We start from the raw sequence: 15,101 nt of genomic DNA, 5'->3' as shown, positions 1-15,101 counted from the left end.
TCAATGCACACCTCACATTCCAGATTTGTTATTGATCAAAGTCAGAGAGGGGGAAAAAACCCTGAAATGGATTAGAAGCTAAACAAAGGAAAACAAAGAGGTAAGACTATTACTGTGATAGGTGATGAAGTCTTCACTTTCTGGCCTGCCCTCATTCCTTTCTGTCCCAATTTTTCTCCCCTGTTTTCAGTTTTATATTTCTTTATGAAGTCTTCTCACAAATACTCTGAGACAAACATCTCACAGACTCTAACCAATAGAATTATTTTTCACAAATAAACCTAATAAACGGTCACTTCAAAAATAAATCACTGCTGTGAATTCATACCTGAGCAACACCGCCGCGGCAGAGGAAGGGCAGGAGCAGTGTAATGAGCAAGGAACTCTGCTCTTTCTCTTTCACGAACTTGCTGATCCTGGAGAAGGAAAAACAAATGGGACAGGTATGGAAGATATGTAACATAAGAATATTTCCCTAGAAGTTAAACTTCTTGTAGAAGAACATCAGTGAGGAAAGACCCAGGCAGCTTGTAACTCTGTGAACAGTTTCTGAACAGTGCCCACTCTCCCTCCACCTTCAGGCTGGTGGCTGCCATTCCACTGTCTTTGTGACATCTGACTGTGCATTGCTAATTGCTTATTTTGCAAGGAAACAACATTTTTATTTTTATTTTTTTTATTTTTTATTTATTTTTTTTTTGGAAACAACATTTTTAAGTATCGAGATTTGTTTTAGGCTTTATATACATTTCAATTTAACTTCCACAAAAGCTGTATAATGTAGGAATTATTAACCCCACTTTGCCCAGAGAAAATTGAGGCTCAGAGAAACTGATGTCACCAAAAAGGCAGTGGCAGAGAAGGTCTTTTAAAGCCCGGTCTTTCTGGCACTAATCATCATCATCATCTCACTACCACATGGCCTATGATAAAATGTTGTAAGTATATTTGGTGTGGTTTCCCGTTCTGCATAAGTTAGAAATACACTAGTATAAACAAAACATTTAAAAGAAGTTCTTGGAAGATTTAACACATCATTTTCTGTTGTTGCTGAAAGTAACAGAAAAAATAAACTTTCAACAACTAAGTCCTGTAACAATTTAGAGTTTAAGACATAACCATTCTGGGGGAATTGCCCGGTGGTCTAAGGTTATGACTCTGTGCCTCCACTGCAGGGGGCGAGGGCTTGATCCCTGGTCAGGGGACCACATGGCACGGTCTATCCCCCCACAAAAAGGCAGGATCACTCTGTGCACTCAGACTTACCAACCAGACACTTTACAGAAATCACAGTTACCTACTACCAGGTCTAGAGGTATATACAGAATTTTTAAGAAAATCTTTAAAAACCCTTGCAAGATCTTGACTCTTAAAAAAAAACCACAGCAACCTGTTCTTTTAAGTTAGTTATTTTCATCAATCCCACTAAAAACTACGACTTTATGATCTCACATAATTCAAAATTCTAACTGAACAAAATATGCAAAGGCTAATAAAGCAAATCTATTAGTCTACCTTAGAATTTTGAAAATTCTGTTATGTTTTATAACAAAGGCAGATGCCATAAAAGGTCTATCCCAGCAAAGAAAAAGAATTCTACATAAACTTAAAACTGGAGGACATTTAAAATACTGAAAACCTTTTTAGGTTTAACCTAAACCTTTAACCTTTACCTTGCTAAAGCAAATGAAAAACCAAATATAGTTTTTAAAAACTAGAATCCCAAGCTGTAGCATTGCCGTTTAAGGACCAGAAGACCACTTACTTTGAAAGAATGCCAAGTTCCTTAGTGACTTGTGCTCTGTTCTTCTTCTTTTTCAACTTTTCTGCACTTATTGTGGTTTTGCTGAGATACTGGAGAATAGCAGGTACATGAGGTAGAATTAATCGTCCTCCTATTGTGATAGACTCTGAAACAAAGATAAATGTACTGATTTTAATTTACACTCTTTTTTTAACTATACTCTTAAAAGATAACTGTACAATATCTTCTCAATGCCAGAAAAGGCAGGAACTCAATTAGCATGAAAATTTCATACATTTCAACCTCCAAGATTAAATAAATTTCTTCTTAGTTAAAACATCTATGTTGTTGTTCAGTCACTAAGTCATGTCTGACCCTTTGCGACCCCATGGACTGCGGCATGCCAGGTTTAATCATTATCTAAATTAAAAATCCGATATGAGACCTTTGAGGTTTTATTTAAACCACTTTCAGTAGCACTAAAAGAACTGTTAGGATAATATGGTAAGAACAATTCAGACATGATAGTGGGAATCATTCGATAATGTCCTAGAGGACAGTTGAGCTTTCTGGAGTGTAAATAATCTGAATTTCTAACTACTGCCAAGAAAATTCAGTTTATATAAACTGAATTATTAGGCATTTAATTAATCTAGGTATTGATTCCTAGAGAAGAGAAACTCTCTTAATAGCCTAGATTATCTGAAGAGTCAGATTCTATTGACTTTTTCATTCTGAGGGTACAATTGATACCTCAAAAGTAGAAGAACCCTTTGCTCTGTACAGCTTACATACCATCTGCACTTTCTGTGTATACACATCCTGTCACCGGCAAGCTCAAAACTGCTTCTGAGGGTTCAAAATCTGGAAGGCTAAGAAGGTCGTCGGCTATTTCCATCACAAGACTAGCTGTGGCTTCAGAGAGGTTCTTTGCTGAGAGAATCGCGAAAACATTGGTCAGGATATCACATTCTGGGTGCCCAGGTTTCTGTTTAGCCAGGAAACAGAAATATCTGCAAGAGGAAACATGGAAACAGTCACCTTCTTTCTCAACATGTTTGTTTCTAAAAACATGTTCCCTGTGGATTTTCAGAGTTTAATGAAGATATGTGTGTATGTGTGCAGATGAATGCTAGCTAGTAAGGTTACTCAGAAGGGAAATTACTTTAAAATTTGATGGCACTTTATGTGTAGCTCTCATATCATCTGGGCGCTTTATGTGTATCTCTCGTATCATCTGGGCGCTTTATGTACATCTCTCATATCATCTGGGCGCTTTATGTACATCTCTCGTATCATCTGGGCGCTTTATGTGTATCTCTCGTATCATCTGGGCGCTTTATGTACATCTCTCGTATCATCTGGGCGCTTTATGTACATCTCTCATATTATCTTGGCACTTTATGTATATTTCTCATATTATCTTGGCATTTTATGTATATTTCTCTCTTTTTTGTGTGTGTGTGTGTGTGTCTGGTTAGGTTTTTATTTGCAGACTCAAGTTTGCTACATAAATCCACTGCATGGTCCTTCTCTTTTTATGTATACATTAATCTTCATAACATCTCTATGTTATGGTGGTATGCTTATCTCTACATTACAGATGCAGAAACAGAATTGTCCAAAGCCACTGAGCTAATAAGTGGTAAAACTGAGCTCTGAACTGCTAGTTCTAAGAGAAATGTACTAAAGACAGGCTATTTTTCAATTATAAACCTTCTAGGATGTGAATGTTTATACACTCACATAAAAACCAATGTACTACAACATGAAAGTTAGGAGTACAGACCACAGGTCAAACCAACATTTGCTGATCTAGGATATGCAACATTCAGACTAGGATCATTTGTGATAGGAAAGGTGATGAACCCATCTCCAGTAATGAAAGCCTCAGACAAACAATGCCCCAAAGAGCAGGGAACACAAAAACTTTCTAGCTACACGTAAACCAGCAACTGTTTTACAGCCAGAGATGCGTTCCTAAAAATCAGTAGGAAGGTCAAACTGAAAAAATTCAAATAGTTTGGCTTTACCAATTCATCATAACTGGAAAAAGAGCTCAAGCACTTGAACATATTTAGTCCTGACAAACTCAAAGAAAAGTTCAAAGAGGTTATATTCATACAAGTTTGTCCAATAGATACTGGGGACAGTGTGGGCAGGCACCAAACAAGACAGTTTACATATTATCATCTCTACTGTCAATGAGAGAGAAACTATAGAAAAGGATGAAATGGCATCCAGTGATGTGGCTCTATCCTTGATGAGGACCTAATTAACATAAAAACGGAATCACTATTGTAAAGTCTTCTTCAGTGAAAGTCCTTCATACCTTATTTGTGTAACAATGGTACAACTATAAAACATTCTCAAGTATGCCTATGAAGTGCTGCTTATAAACATCCAATGAAAAAACAAGATATGAAATCGCTTTATCCAACTGGGAATTAAAAGAGCCCTTCTGACAGTGAAGACAAAACAGGCTTTCCTGAGGAAGACAATGTCAAGGTGTACAGTGCTTTTGAAGACTACTTAATGACATGGGGAAATGTTCATGACAAAATATACAAGAAAAAACAAAATAAAAAAATTGCTATATGGTATGATCCTAATTTTGTAAAAACTGATGCCAAGATTTTAACATCACTGAATCAATGATAAAACACATTTTCCTTTATTCTATCTTTTGTTCTTCAAAATAGAACAAACTTAAGTCTGCTTCCATCACTCTGCAGTAAATATGCATTTAGTTTGTAACATAGCACCTCTGAACTATCAGTTGATGAAGGTTCTGTTAATGGCTCATAATGTCCATAAAGGGATACTGACTTGAGACCATGAGTGCTGTGTGCGAATTTAGATGGTGTTTTATAAAGAATAGAAGAAAATGACCTAGAAAATCCAGGAAGCCTATGAAATTTTTTAAGTGGGAACTGAGAAAAAGATTAGAATGCCAATTACAAATTAGCTTTTACTGATTTCCTATTTCATTTTATATTTATACATAGATACACATGTAAAAGCATTTTTCCTGGATCACACTACACCTATTATTCAGCAAATTGCACTTTTCTTTAAACTATGGATTTTGAGATTCAATTATTTTATTCTCTTTAACTGCACTATACATAGTTCACTATGTGGAAAGAGCATAAATGACACCATTAGTTCCCTTTATTAGTTTTGACTAGATTAGTCTAAAACACCACCATTTTTAAAGGTACAAAAAAAAATTTTTACCTTGCATTTCTGCACCAGATACTAATTAGTTTCAGTAGAGGAGTAGGAGAATACTGACTTTCAGATCCAAGCCTGCTGATCTAGATACAAAATAAAAACAAGACAAGATAAGAACATATGCAGACTTGAAGGGAAAAATCAAACAAGTGAAAAGCAGAACAAGAACAGAAGCCACACGAGGATACAAGAGCCAAGAGACAGAGATTAATATTTAAAGGACAAACTGAACTGTGAGCAACTGTGCCTAAGATCAAGTCTCTGCTACAGTCTTAGCTATAACCAGTTATCATCACCAAGTGGGGACAACCAGAGAAATCAACCAAGGAAACATGCAACAAAAATCCCGGTGTATTTTTTCCTCATGCTTGTCAAAACACAGAGGCATACCATGTGAGGTGCTATAAAAGTTATATGGCATTTGCTTAAGAGACACAGTCATATTCAAATTAGCCTTAAGTATAAACGCTACTATACCACAGAAACCAGCTCTTGAGCTTTTAGTGGTAGTGGAAACAAAGAAAAGTGTTCTAAAACTTCCAGAAACAAAGAACGGCTTGACATGACAGAAAAAGCCAGGATAAGCATTTGTGCCGGGGGTAGACCGTGTGGGTAAAGCAGTAACAAAGGAGAAAGCAGACAGCATCTGGGCAGAAGGCGGGCATCGAGGTTTACCTGGGGCCAAACTACACCATGAAACACCGCATCAATTTCTTCTGTTCTGAACTGATAGGACTCCCAATCCAAAAAGATATCAGTTACCATTTTGATTCCAAGACGTCTTAAATTTTTCAGTGGGTTAATAAACCTCAGCTGAATCTGTAAAATAAAGATCTTCTATTAAAAAAAAATATTGTTTTTATCTTTGACTCCTAAGGGAGGCACTCCTGCTCAGACAGCTAAGAATCAAGCTAGAAATCCTGCTATTAAGTCCGTTGACTCTGGTTCTGATTCACATGGAAACGTCAATAAGTCATATTGCTTTTCTCACTGAACAAGAAGGGAATACAGACTTAAAAAAAAAAAAAATCAAATGGTGAGATGTGTTCTATTATCAATGTCCAGCAAAATCACACTAAGTGTCCTCAAGGCAAAACAAAATCTCAGTGGGAACATCTGTTTTGTATTCTACATTGTTTTACTTTTTTATTCAAGCAATTGTCTCAAGTAAAATTCTGCTTTCTTCCCACAAATAGAACACTCTAAACAAAACTTATTCTGCCATTATAATGCTTCAGATTAAGAAAAATAAAATCTAAATGTTCATTTCAAATGAAAGCCACTTTTCTGTTTTTTTTTATATTTGTATTATTATTATTATTTTTTTAAAGACTATGAGTTGGTTATTCTTGTTAAAATTAGTCCACGGGACTGAAGAACTTATAGTTTCTTCAAACAGTGAAATACTTTGTGCAGTAAAGGAGAATGAAGTGACTGAATTAAGGCCTGCAAAGATCTCAAAATATACAGCTCAAAGGAAAATACAATTTGGAGAAAAATAAGATTAGTCTGTTTAGAGGCATAGAAGCTAGAGTCCACAGATGTCTAAATTAACAGCAAATTTCTTTTATTAACAGGTATTGCTACTTCCACTGGCATCTCCTTCCCTACGAGTTATAAAATATAAATAATGCAGCCAAATTTTTAGACTCAGAGTAGAAAAATATACTGAGCCTATACTAATGAGTCCAATGGTATGCTAGCCATAGTCCTGACCTCAACTTATAATTTTCCTGAACATTTACTAAACTACATGAGAGATGAAAAATACCAAAGATATTTGACTTAGGACAAGAATTACAATAAATTAGAGAAAGGTTAACTTCAGGCAGAATTTCCACTGGATCTTAAAAGATGAAGAGATTTAGGTCAGGCAGAGGAAAAAAAAAGGCCTCAGAGAGATTTCTCCCAAGCACAGAATGTTGTAAAACCAAATAAATGGGAGAAGATTCAAACTCTAATTGTTTTTCCACTTGATTAACACATTGTGAGCTCTGGATATATATAAGTGGCAACTTATTTTCTACACTTGACTTTAATTAGTGACATTTAAAGCACGCTAAAATGTATGAACACAGCACAAGTAATCTAACATAATGAACATCAAGTCGTGTCGCCACGATAACATGGAGAAAACTCTCAAGTTACTTGTCATAAGAATCTGATAATCTGACGAATGGAAGTATCTGCATGTGAAACTGAACATTTTAAATTCAAGCGAGTATGAAGATGCCATTAATTTGCTATGTAAACCTGAGGAATCATGATGGCTGACACACCCATCAAGTTCTTGCCATTCACTTTTAGCTAACTATCTCATCACACAAGTTACAAAGCGAGGACACGGCAGACAAGGCGGTGACACTGTCACAAGTCATTCTGTTTTGCCTCAGTTCACTGACAGTATTTCCATTATTCTCAGGATCACATCTGGCGAAAGATAAAAACTATGACTGATATTTGAAGAAGCATGCTATCACGATCCCCTGGAGCAGTAAGAAACTAACCTTGCAAACATGACACCAAATCATAGGCCCCATTTCCCCTGCCTATCAGCCCCCCAAGGCCCCCATCAAGTAGAATCTGCATGTTCTATTCTCTTTTGTAACTACAGAGCCAACTGCCCAGGCTTCTCAGTGATTATTAAGAAATTAAACTGGAGAAAAATCCTAATGAGCAATTGCAGACTTTAATTCCTAGAGGAATACTCCATATGACAGAGTTTATGGACATTTACAAGTTACTTCCTTGCTTAAATATACCAAAACAAAACAAACACAAAAAATGAAAACCAAATCAAAACAACCTTCAAGACACCATTTCAGTGTCAGTCAATGCCCTGAAGGATCTGAAAGATACAAAAAAGTCAATGTTTGACTTCACTCAAACACACAAGTGCAGAACTTTAACTCACTTGAGCATATTACTGTGCAATAATTCATTACAGAAACTCAAGGAATTCCTTGGACTTGTCCAAGAATTAACAAGAAAGAAGAAAAGAAGGCTCTTATCTATCAGAAAGGCTAGCACCTCACTGTCTAATGAACTGTGAAATTGTATAAATGATCCTCTGAATTACTGATTGTTGACTCAGGAGTAAGGCTGCATTACTGAGTAACATCTTCCAAGTTAACAAAAAGTCAGAGGACTTTCATGATTTAAAACGTCCATGTACAGGCAGTCACTGTCACTCACTATGAGACAAAAACTAAAATTCTGTTTCTTCCTGGGATGTGAATACTGTTCCACTCCAGGACTTTGTGCTACTAGTCATTTTCTCTGCCTGAAATGTTCTTCCAGTGGCTGGGTAGGTGTAAGCTCAAATATCAGCTCTTGAGAGGTGACCCTGAACACCCTACTAAAAGCAGCACCCATCTACCTCTAGTTTGGTCACTTCCTACCACATTCCCTCATTTTATTTTAAATTCTTTACATCTTCATGTCTTTCCCTAACACACTCATGCTTTCCTCTACTTTTGTGAATGTATGGCCCGTATTTCTAACAGCTGTCTTAACATCCTTGTCTAATTCTATTACCTGTGTCATTTCTGGGCCTGATTCTATCCATTGGTTTTGTTTTTTTTTTTTCCATTACAGGCAAAATCCTCCTCTTGCCTGGTTAACACCTGACTGTCAGACACTGTGAAATCTAGTTTCATTTAAATCACCCAAGAGGTTTTGAGCTTTATTCTGGGATGCAGCTGATTTACTCAGGGAAAGTTTGATCTTTTTAGGCTCTGTTAGGTGGAGCCTTTATGCCTGGGCTAATCTGGTTCCACTACAGAGACAATCCCCTTCCAAGGACACTCCTTGATGCCATATCTCATGAGGTTTCTGCTATGGCTGTTGGGAAACATGAGCTACTCCCAGCCCTGTGTTAGCTGCAGGGCTGCTCTGCCTGCTCCCTTAGGTGGTTTTACTGCTTCTAGACAGGATAAAATAACAGGGACAAGATTTAGCCTCCCCTCTCAAGACACTGAAGAATATATGAAACAATGATTTTTTGGACACTGGACAGCAGGCAACAGAGGACAGTCATCCTCAAGAGAGGAGAAACAGTGGAGATGAATCCTACACATTCCTTGGCTTCCTGCCTGCAGACTTTCAGACCTTGGTATGGGAAGGAAGCGCCCAGGAAGAGTCCGACAATCCTCCTAAAATGAGGGGACAATTGTGCGGCTTGGGGAGGCCAAGATGGCTAGAAGTCACAAACAGGGGATGACTTACAGACATCTGCAGAGGGACCTCCTGAGTTTATCTTCCTCTTAGAACTCACCAACTGATGCTCTTCTGATCATTTGGCTATTTATCTATAGTCTCCCCAAGATACTGAGTCCTTACCATTTAATTTCCCATCTACAACGCTGTCTGGCAGATAGCAGGTGTGAAGTAAGTATTTACTAAATAATTAAATGGACAGGAAGTTTTGTTTGATCCTCACCCCAGTGCTTAGTACAGTGTCTGACACACAGTAGGGGCTCAATGAATAAGGCAGCATAAAATTCTGGCTGTATCTCAGAGGCAGTTCACCAGGCACATCGATAAAACAAATGAGTTTTAGCCAAATTAAAATTGTGCCTATTTGTCATTAACACAAACAGCAGAAATCTGAGGTAAAAATCAATAGCAGAAATCTGAGTGTGGATTTTCACTTCAAGTCCTATCTCCTTCAAGAAGTCTTCAGTCCATAAAAACATTTTAAGTTCCCTTAAACTCCACAGAGTAAACTTATGTTCACACACCTGTTTCAACAGAACATAAATATATCATCTTCAAAATCATTCAGAAAACATTTCCTAAGCACCATCTCATGAAGCCTCCAGGCAGTTAGCTTTTTCGCTTGTCTTGCCCAATCTTGCTACTTACCTTCACTCAAAACACTGCATTTAGAGTAGGTAAGCATTTACTTTTACAAGAGCTCTGGGCAACTCTGCCTCAACAAGGACAAAGCCAACAGTGTTCTCTTCATTCTCCAAACACTGAATAAATGAGAGTTAGAAGACATCTCTCACACTTTCAGGCTTCTGAAATTAAAAATCTAAGAAACATCAGTTCAACTATCCCAGACTTTGGTCTCTGAGATGTAGATAGAACTAAATGCCTCCCTACCGTTTCACCTCCTTTTTAAATAGACACTTGATATAATCTGCATTTTCTAGCTATTCATAAGTACTTATAACAGTGACGATTCCAATTAACAGGAAAGGTCATTTTAGAGAGACACCTTACATAAGAAAGATTTAGCCTAGAATGATGTTAGCTATTCAGGCTCCAGCCAACTTTCCAAGTAAAACACCGACCTGTATGAGCCCCAGAAGAAAGTGATAGAAGTCGCTCAGCCGTGTCCGACTCTTTGCGACCCCGTGGGCTGGAGCCCGCCAGGATCCTCTGTCCATGGAATTCTCCAGGCAAGAACACTGGAGTGGGTAGCCGTTCCCTTCTCCAGCGGCTCTTCCAGACCCAGGAATCAAACCAGGATCTCCTGGATTGCAGACAGATTCTTTACCAGCTGAGCTACCAAGGAAGTCCTATGTGCCCACGAAGAAAGCCAAAGTTTAAAGTGAATCTCGCTCACCTTTTCTCGTTGGTCAAGGATGTGTGATATGGTTGCAGTTATGCAGAGCAGTAGCTGCAGAATCTTTGGTAAATATGCACTGATCAGGTGACTAATGTTCTTCAAGACTATCTCAAGGCTATTTAATATGCCGTGCTGACGACCCAAAGGAAGAACTTTAGACAAATCTAAATCTTCTACTGCTTGAATGACGGCGGAATGGCACTCTCCTGGTGAAACACAGAGGAGTAGAGACAGCACGTGCAGTGAAATACGAGCTCCCTCCTATTTACAATTATAGCTGCCTTTCAATTTCTCCCAATAATACAGCATTTTCTACTGTTATAATTTACAGATGATAATATATTTTACTTATTTTTTTTCTGCTTTTGATTCTTACCAAACATTAAATGAGCTAGATAGAGTAGGTTTTACTATTATCACTTTATAGATGAGGAAACTGAGGAATAGGAGAGAGTAAGAAATCTGTGAAAGAATTAAGTCTCTAAGCCCAATTCTACCCCTATTTATACAATTCCTCAAAACCTGAGGAATTCCATTTTATCAATATTCTGTCTATCAACTTCCCACATTTTTCCCTCTGAGCTTTCATGGACTATGCTAATTTCAGCAGTTTCAAAGAAAATACCTTGCTATGTGATAAGCTCTTTTAAGGCTGAGAATCAAATGTTTTATTTCTCTTGCAGCCGCTTGCAAATAAATAAAACAATAGTCCTTTATAAATGGGTGCCAAACTGATTTCATAATTTACTTAAATGACTTGAATAGTTATTGCTTGAGCTTTACTTCAGACCAACTGGTATGAGATCATGAGCTTGCTGATTCATACACCTAAGTGGTTTATCCAGAAGGGTATCATTTATAGCTACCCTCTTATAACAGAGGCCATTGTACTGAACAAAAACTGTATTTGTTAACAGCCAACATCCTTCACAGGGCAATATCATACAGAATGAAAACTTTTTAAATAGCTATACCTATTATTAAAAAAAACAAAAAGCAACACATTACCCTACAAATAAATCTATGTTTGCCTAAAGCAAAGCAATTATAAAACTGGAACAGAGGTATTGTAGTCAGGAAGATCTGGGTTTGAATCCCAGCTTCATCTGGATTCAAATCCCAGGGCAAAGTACTTACCTCTCTAAGCCTGTTTCCTACTTGTAAAATGGCAACAAATAAATACTGAACCCTAAAGTGGCTGTTTTAAGGGTCAACTGAGTTGTAGGTAAAGGAGCCTGTCATTAATTCTGGCACGAAGTAGATGCTCAATAAATGTTAGCCATTACTACTTTTAATTGCTAACCTTGCTTACTGGAGAACATATGACAGAACATCACATTGTATACAGTTACTAATCCACTTTGTTTAGACTGTGAGGTTAAGGGCAGAGGTTATAAATGCTCAGTTTTCTATTTTCAACAGTGTCCATGGCACAGAAGGTATTTGACAAATCATTATTTAGTAGATGAATGACTCAGTGAAAGAATACATGCCAGGACAATTAGGATTCATTTTGCAGCATGCTTTGAGTTTCTAAGGAATTCATTGTATATGGAGAAATACCACTTTCCAAGGGCTTCCCTGGTGGCTCAGATGGTAAAGAATACGCTTGCAATGTGGGAGACTTGGGTTTGATCCCTGGGTCGGGAAGATCCTCTGGAGAAGGGAAAGGCAACCCACTCCAGTATCTGTGCCTGGAGAACTCCCAGTGAGAGAGGAGCCTGGCGGGCTACAGTCAATGAGGTCGCAAAGAGTCGGACACGACTGAGCGACTAAGCACTTGGCACATGCTCTAACTTGGCACCACTTTTCAAATGGCCAAAATGTACAACAGAAGCAGAAAACACGTTTTATAACCAGGGGCTTATTAGCACAAGGCTAATGATAATCCCAAGATCATTTGTGAGGTCCACCTAATTCAATCAAATGTAAATGCCAGCATGTCAGCAAAAAGACCACCACTGAGACTGGGAGGAGCAACCACACCCCTGAGAAGGATGCCCGGAGCGCGGGGAACAGCCTGAGACAGCAGAGGTCTGAGCAGAGAACGTGCACTGAGAGCGAGGCAGGTGGCTGGTACCTACCGTTCCTGAAGTGCTTCACAGGCTCAAAGAGTAGGTCTAAGAATATCTCCATCTCTTCTGGCCGGCTCCCAGCCAGGAACCTCAGGACGATGGACATGCGGGTACCAGAAGCAGATTTCCCCTGAGTTTTACTTCCAGTCTTATTCTTCATTCGACCATACAAAATTCTAAAATGTCCAAAGAAGGTTATTTGTTTGCACATTAATCCTAAAACAGTTGTTTTGAGCTAGAATAGCAGCTCAACAGATTTAAATGAATGTATTCTAAAACAGGGACGAATGAAATAAAAATTAAATTTTTGACATGGAGATTTAAAAGTAACAACAAATAAGGCAAAGGGAAGCAGGAAGAAGAAAATGATAAAGACAAGGATTGGAAGCTGATTCTTTGAAAGAGAGAAAAAAATAAATACAACAGGCAAGCCAGAGATAAGTCTCAACAAGGAAAAATGAAAACAGGAATATATAGGTTAGAAGGAAGTAAAATAAGAGTACAACTATAAGTAAAACAAGGAAACTGGAAAGATTTCAATGAAATGGGTAATCTTCTGGAAAAAACTGACATCTATAAATAGTCAAAAGGAACCTAGCAAAACCTGAAGAGATCAGTAACTATAAGTAAACTTGGAGTCAACACAGTTTTACAGATGAATTGTTAAAACTTTCAAGGAAAAACAATCCCCATGATATAGTTCCACAGCAGGGAAAAAGAAGGAAATAGTCCTTTTTCAGGGATGGATCTAGAGATTATCACACTAAAGTGAAGTTAAGTCAAACGCAAATATTATATGATATCAATTATATGTGGAATCTAAAAAATAATACAAATGAATCTATATACAAAAACTGACTCACAGGCATGGAAAACAAACTATGATTACCAAAGGGGAAAGAGATGGGGAAAGGGATAAATTAGAAGTATGGGATTAACAGATACAAACTATTATGCATAAAATAGATAAGCAGTAAGGATCTACTGTATGGCACAGGGAACAACTATATTCAGTATCTCACAATAACCTGAAATGTAAAATAATCTGAAAAATACACACAGATAACAATCACTCTGCTGCACACTTGGAAGTAACACAATACTGTAAATGCGTCAATAATAAAAACACACAACGGAGGTCGGGGGAAGTCCACAACATTGCTGAAAACAGTACCCAGTGTTGCATTAAAATGGTGTTAGAGCTGAATAAGTATTACTCCAGGAATGCAAAGAATCACCAGTAAAATCTATTGATACAGATCAATGGCTCATAGAAAAAAGTTAATATGATCATTTAAATACATGTCAATAGTCATTCTAATAAAATTCAACATCCATTTAGTAAAAAAACTAAATAACATAGTAATAAAAGCTACCTTCCTAGCATGACAGAACTATTGACTTAACTTCAAAATTTAAACACAATGGTTTTTAAACTTTTTGATATTAGGATCCCTTTTTACTCTTAAAAATTACTGAACAGCTTTTGTACATATGTCTTCTATCTATTAGTATTTATCATAGTACAAGTTAAAACAAGTTAGCATAACTAACATTTTTAATAAAAATTGTATTTTCCAAACCTGCCCCTCCCCAAATTAGAGAGATCAGAGGCATTGTTATACATTTTTTTCCACTTCAAATTTCTTTATTGCCTGGCTTATTAGAAGATAAATGAATCCTCATATCTGCTTCTACATTCAATCTGTTGCAATATACTGTGGTTGAAGAAAATCCAGCCTTACACAGATATGCAACTGGAGAAGGGAAATATATTTTGTAAACTTTCAGATAATTCTTCTCAGATAATTGTGAATATTCCACTTTGATTCTACACCAAAGCTCAAGAGAAGGCAGTTTCTCAAAGGCTAGCTGCAAGGTGGAATCTAAAACCATTATCAGAGAACTCTGTAAACTCTGTTACATTAAAATCCATCTGTCTACTTTGCACTATGAACAGATCTTTACCCATGAATGATTCTGTAATATGCATCAGTTACTTGGAAAACCTGAAAAAAAATTCCATGGAAACTAGTGAGCTGAAGGAGTGTTTTATGCATACCTCTCAATTCATACAGAATAATAAAAAGACAAGTACTCAAGGCTCAAGAGTCAATGTGGGCAGTGAGTGAAACCAGCTTTTGTTTATTTTTTTTTTAAACTCTAGGCCTGTGGGAATGAAGAGCGACTAGCACAGTTTGGAGCCACTGTCCTGATCCATTAAGCGCCTGGAGTTCTATACACCACTGCTTTTGTCTGGTGAGCACAATCAGGAGCACAACGAGAAAAGGTAACGTCTTTATGAACAAAGTTTTAACTGCGTGGATGTCCTAAAAGCATCTCTGGGACAGCCCCCACCAAGAAGGAGCAGACCACACTTTAAGACAAGAACAACTGTTGTAGAAACATTACTGTTAAATACAGTAGCAAGACAAGGATAACCACAACTACCACCACTTCAATTAAC

General features: G+C 37.4%; 1 protein-coding gene across 1 annotated transcript in view; it reads right to left on the bottom strand.

Annotated features, from left to right (window-relative positions):
• Positions 1-15,101, bottom strand: part of UTP20 (UTP20 small subunit processome component) — a 90,209-nt gene that overhangs the window by 40,003 nt on the left and 35,105 nt on the right. The window contains exons 26-32 of the mRNA XM_065937618.1: positions 12,644-12,810; positions 10,557-10,765; positions 5,657-5,800; positions 4,985-5,064; positions 2,540-2,757; positions 1,766-1,910; positions 329-416 (exon numbers count right to left, since the gene is read on the bottom strand). Coding sequence (XP_065793690.1) covers positions 329-416; positions 1,766-1,910; positions 2,540-2,757; positions 4,985-5,064; positions 5,657-5,800; positions 10,557-10,765; positions 12,644-12,810 — 1,051 coding nt within the window. The remainder of the gene's footprint in view (positions 1-328; positions 417-1,765; positions 1,911-2,539; positions 2,758-4,984; positions 5,065-5,656; positions 5,801-10,556; positions 10,766-12,643; positions 12,811-15,101) is intronic.

Source organism: Muntiacus reevesi, chromosome 1, assembly GCF_963930625.1.
Source record: "Muntiacus reevesi chromosome 1, mMunRee1.1, whole genome shotgun sequence".
Classification (NCBI taxonomy): domain Eukaryota; kingdom Metazoa; phylum Chordata; class Mammalia; order Artiodactyla; family Cervidae; genus Muntiacus; species Muntiacus reevesi.
The sequence above is the reverse complement of the archived record's forward strand: the minus strand, read 5'-3'. Positions and strand labels throughout refer to the sequence as shown.